Here is a 5,494-nt window from a genome sequence, read left to right on the forward strand (position 1 = left end):
AATATTGACAGACTTGCAATTCCTTTGCAGAAGGATTAGCGTCAGGTTTAAAGAAGCCACAGTGAAAGAGGGTCACAACATTAGCCAGTTTTTTAGTGTTGATGCTTAGATCCAAGGATGCAAGCACTTTGCAACCAGACATGTTATTAACCTTGTCTTGTAACACAGTGCAACAGGGATAAACCTAGAGCTCAGCCTGTGGTAGGAGGAGTCAGGACTCTTGGGTTGTATTTCTGTTTTCTGCAACTGACCCCATGTGACCTTCACCTCACCATGCCTCTTTTTCCAGGCATATCAAACACAGAGAGTAAGGATGAGAAAACTGGAAGTTCTTCAGTGTCCTCAGAACTCCACATTTCAAAGCCTTCATAAACACTCGCTGGTGTTTCACACACGCAAAGGGTTGTATTCTTAGAATATTAATAAATTGTTGTTGGGATAAGTCATCTCTGCACTGAGTCATACAGTCACTTTAAACAAAATGGAGGCCAAGGTCTCTCTTGTCATTACCTTAATCAGGTCATGATTTAAGCCACACAATTTGGAGCTATTTCATTTTCATTCAAACATAGCTTTGATTTTGGCATTTTTTAAAAATCCATATGAGGTAGAACGGCCCAGTGGAGTGGCTATCAGCTTCAAAGACCCATGCGTTAGCCAGTGCCCTGACTCCGAAGTGGTGATCAGACCCTCACCGGGAGTCGTGACCCTCCCAGGACCAATTCTCCACAATTTCCCTCAGCAGAGCCAAATGGGACCATAAGAGCCCCTGTCGTCAACACCGGTTTCAGGGGCTCTATTACCTTTGGAGGGATTTTTTTATTGGAAAATGAAGGTGCTCTCTTCGGGTAAATTACCAACCAAAGCAAGACACTTCTGCCCTCTTCCCTGGATATCGAACCCAGCCTTGGGATGTCATTTACACTTTGAACAACAGGCTGGTTCAGGCAGGAATGTTTTCTGCAACATGCCCTTTGTCTCGTCAGACATTATGTCAAATCTCATCCCACAGTCATCTCCTCCTTCACCAAGAATGCATCATTTTAATCTCTCCTGGGATTCCCGCTGGGCTCACTCAACTGCATTGTCGAACTAGACTTCAATTCCTTGGCTGCTCATGGACGGAGAGATGGTTTGTGGTAGAGTACAGTTCCAAGACTTAATTCAAAATCTTTCTGTAAAAGAGCACTGCTTCCTTTCTCTCTCTGCCATCCCTCCCCTTGACCCATGACCAAATCTACTCTAAGCAGCCCTTTGAGACAGCATTGGTGACCCACGTGAAGGGCCAATGTTAGGTCAAGTTTTAGTTACGATAGAAAAAGCTTCACCCCTGGGCAGATGGCCATCACAAAGGCCCATGCTCAACTTAAGTCCCTGCTGTGACCAAGTTTGAAACTTTAAAATTGGACTCAAGTTGTCTATAGGCATCATACTATCCCTCTGCCAAAGGATGAATTTCAGACTTAAAGTCAGGACAGGAAACAGGCTGGAGGAAATGGAATGATTCCCATGGATTTCAAAGACAATTGGATCGGACCTGCTGGGAATGGAGGTGGTGAGAATGGAGAAAAATGGGTCCTTGCTTCATAGCACATTTAGAATGAACTGCCCCATGCCCCTAACCACGACCAGCATGAATTGCAAGGACCAAACTGGATTCCTTTCATGACACCCACTTGTGCTACTGATGCCGCTCAGAATCATCACCTTGACCTTCATTATAATGGCAGCACCTATAAAATCTCTGGAATGATACGAGAAATGCAGTTGGCCCGTACAATTCTAAGATGAAAGACAGCTGAAGAGTGCAAAGTGCGTGTCACACCCTCTGAGGCTCAGATTAGCCCAATAATCACCAACGCTGAGGAAAATAGCTCCATCCAAAGGAGGACTTGCGAAGGAAATCAAGTTTGTTTGGTAACTAATTAGGACCTCCTCCACAAACAGCATCTCAGATCCTCCAGCAGGTCCTAGGAACGGTATAAAAGCACTCACGATTCAGATTTCTTCTAAACACTTCTCCAGACTTCATCTCCTCAGTGAACTGGGTAAGTCCAATTCCACTCAATCTCTTTCTAACCACAGACGTATCACAATAGGGCCTCTTTTCATTGAAGACGGAATCTTGCATCTGCTGACTGCAGAGATCAGGGGGTTCTTCCATAACTATCTTGAGTCGTGATTCAGTTGCACGCGCTTGTAGATTGATGATCTGAAGCTAAAGGAGGGACTTTAAGAGCAACACATGCAATTCAGAAACATATTTCCTATTAACTGGAAGAAGAATGAGGGCATTGAAATCTTTTCAGTAACTTTAGAAAGTCCCTTAACATTTTTCACTTTGCTGGATTAGGAAGAAATTTTTCCAGGTTAGTCCAGAAGGGGTCAATTCAATGGTTTTCTACATTACTCTATTAAGCAGCTGTGACCCCTCACTCCTGAGGACAAGAGAATGGATTAAGATGACAAGAGGTGTGATCCAGGCTAGCAATTCCTATGTTCTCCTGAGCAGAAATACCCATACCTCATATGGTGTAATTTAGTGCCGCTCTATGGAAGTCAGTGGAACTGAACCCATTAAACCCCAGCTGAGGAGTTTCTCTGTAGTGAATTGTTTGGAGAAAAGAAAAGCTTCTGTTTCTTGTTTTAGCAAGTATTGGTGACTCCCAAGGTTTGGAAAACCAAGAGCCACACTGTGATACCAGACTGAACAGGTTTGCATGCAGAGGTTAAATCCTCAAAGGAAACAATCTGATTACCATGATCCCAGCCATCTTCTCTTTCAGAAATGTCTAAAATGGACCCAGAATCCCAGGTGTCCAGCACAGAAATACTTACACTTATTCTAGTCAGCGTTTTTCAGACAAAGTCTTTTTGAGAGGATCAAAGGGGCCTGCTGGGAGGGAAGTTTAGTGCGAGTGGCCAAGAGGCATAGAAAGAGAAAATAGGAACAAATACATGACCACACAAAAAGAGATTCAGGCCACTTTTCCTCTCTCTCTCGGGACCCATGCTGACCTCACGACAATTGTAACCGAGCTTTGAAGCCTTTCTTCCAATGGCACTTGCACCTTCTCTTTACTGTAGTCCCTGTTTTGTGTTCCAGGTTTACCTCCATCCCAGAAAAATGCCTTTCTCCAGTCTGTGCTATCCAGAATGCGGGGTGGCTCGGCCCAATCCAGTCACTGGCAGCTGCAATGAGCCCTGCGTTAGACAGTGCCCTGACTCCGAAGTGGTGATCAGACCCTCTCCGGTTGTTGTGACCCTCCCCGGACCAATTCTCAGCAATTTCCCTCAGCAGAGCGAAGTGGCAGCCGTAGGAGCACCTGTGGTCGGAGCTGGTTTGGGAGGCTCATTCGGTTTGGGGGGACTGTACGGCTATGGAGGCCGTTATGGAGGGTTGTATGGTTTAGGGAGATATGGTAGTTACGGGGGCCTTTACGGTTACGGGGGATTATTGGGCAATGGGGGATACTGCGGTTACCCGGGCCTTTACGGTTACGGGGGATTATTGGGCCATGGGGGATACTGCGGTTACCCGGGCCTTTATGGTTACGGAGGATATGGCCGTAGGTATCTTGGTGGATATTGTGGGCCATGTTAAACCCAGCAGGAACATCCGTGGAAGAAGGAAGAACCGGAAATGAACAGCAAGATCCAGATTCACCCCTGATCTTTTGGGCATGGCTTTCAGAAGTGCTGTGCAAACATGGCTCCACCTGAGGGAGCTTTGTGTGCTCAGCACCTTGGTCTGATAGCCATGCTGCATTTCTAACGTTATGCTTTAGGACTCTTTCTGCCAAGGCTTTCCCGGCCATGTGCTGATTCTCTTATTCACATGAGGACTCATTCTGAATTACACACAAGCTATTTACACTAAGCCCACAGTGTGAAGGAAACAAGGGCCTTAAGATAGGCATCATTTACATTCATTATCACTACAAGTCCCTTTACAAGGGGAAAAAGAGACCTTGCTGTCAAGGAGAATTAGGTCCCATAAATTCTATCCTTTCCATCAATATATACCTTTAACATCTCACCTTGACATTTGCTGCGGCCGAAGTATAGTGGAGAAGCTGTGTAGTTTTCTGCTTCTATTTTGCTTTGTCTCATTTCCCACCGACTGGGGTAAAACAAAAATGGTTACAGAGGGGACTTCTTTGTCAACCTCTGCAGCTGCAACAAAGCACAAAGAACCTGTTGTCTGAAATGCAATCCATTGAGGCCTGTGATTGGTCGCAGGCCTTCTTGAAACTCTGGAAATATATTCTTTCTGCTCTGTACTATTTCTTCCTGTAACTGTGTACTGCCAATTGCATTTGCATTAAAAACTCTGCTGCACCATAATATCGGTCTTCTGGTTCTCCTTGTTCCACCCTCCTTGCTTAAAAATTCCATCAGACGAAATTCCTTCCTGTGGAGTCGGGGCCACAGGGCACTTCTCAAATTGCAATTTTCAAAGCCCTGGAGTAATAGAAGAATCGTGCTCTTGGAGTGGTTGAAAGCATTCTGCAGGCCCTAAGCACCAGTGTGGAGTTTCTCCTTGCATTACCTGCTTTAGCAAAGAGTCTTTTCCTGCAAAGACTTAGACAGATTTTCTTTGGTTCCAAGAAGGCCAATCACATGGTTTGCGGTAAGAGTTTGTGGGAGTCTTTGCAGGACAGCGACCCAGGTTTTCCTAAGCTTGAGTGAGGAATATAATAAGCTCTGTGCTACTCTCGGCTTCTGCCCTTGGGCAGGGTGATTAAGATAAAAGGCTTGTCATTAAATTAAATTAAGGATGATCCTGAAAGCATTGCCAGGCAACTCAGTTAAAAGATGGGAAACAAAAAGTTGGAATAAAGGGCCTATTTTCAGAATGGAGAGAAGTAAATAAAGTAGTGGTGTCCCCCAGGGGCCTGTATTCAAATCAGCGTTGTTCAACATATTCAGCAATGATCTAGAAAAAGGGGTAAACAGTGAGGTGGCATAATTTGCAGATGATACAAAATTACTCAACTTGGGTGACTTGGCAACAAAATGGCAGATGACATTCAATGTTCAATGCAAAGTAATGCACATGACAAAATATAATCCCAACGATACATACAAAATGATGGGGTCTAAATTAGCTGTTACTCTCAAGAAAGAGATTTTGAAGTCCTTTGCTGTACTCTGAAAGCACTATGCTTCCAGAGTACTGCAAATTTATGAGAATCCTTCTCACTGTGCCTGTATCATCCTGAACTGCGGAATTATCATTCTCCAGCTTCAGAAGATTTACAAATTATCTCCAGTCACCAATGGGACAGACGCAACTGAGTAATGCCGCTGTCCTTAACGTGCATCAAGACCATACCAGGGAACTAGATGTAAATAAGATTGCTGACCGTTTCATCCAGAAAGCTACAGTGAGACATTATGTCTTTCAACTGGGACATTAGTGAAGACTCATTCTAACAATTTAATTAAAATTGTAATGATACTAGAATATGAAAGAAGTGTATAATTATGC

At 44.3% G+C, this 5,494-nt stretch overlaps 1 protein-coding gene across 1 annotated transcript; it reads left to right on the plus strand.

Annotated features, from left to right (window-relative positions):
• Window positions 1-3,112: 3,112 nt before the first annotated feature.
• On the plus strand, window positions 3,113-3,719 carry LOC119565098 (claw keratin-like). The gene has a single exon (XM_037889469.2). It carries the CDS (start codon window positions 3,128-3,130, stop codon window positions 3,602-3,604), a length of 477 nt encoding a protein of 158 aa, XP_037745397.1. The 5' UTR covers window positions 3,113-3,127; the 3' UTR covers window positions 3,605-3,719.
• Window positions 3,720-5,494: the final 1,775 nt, after the last annotated feature.

This window comes from Chelonia mydas, chromosome 1 (assembly GCF_015237465.2).
Source record: "Chelonia mydas isolate rCheMyd1 chromosome 1, rCheMyd1.pri.v2, whole genome shotgun sequence".
NCBI lineage: Eukaryota > Metazoa > Chordata > Testudines > Cheloniidae > Chelonia > Chelonia mydas.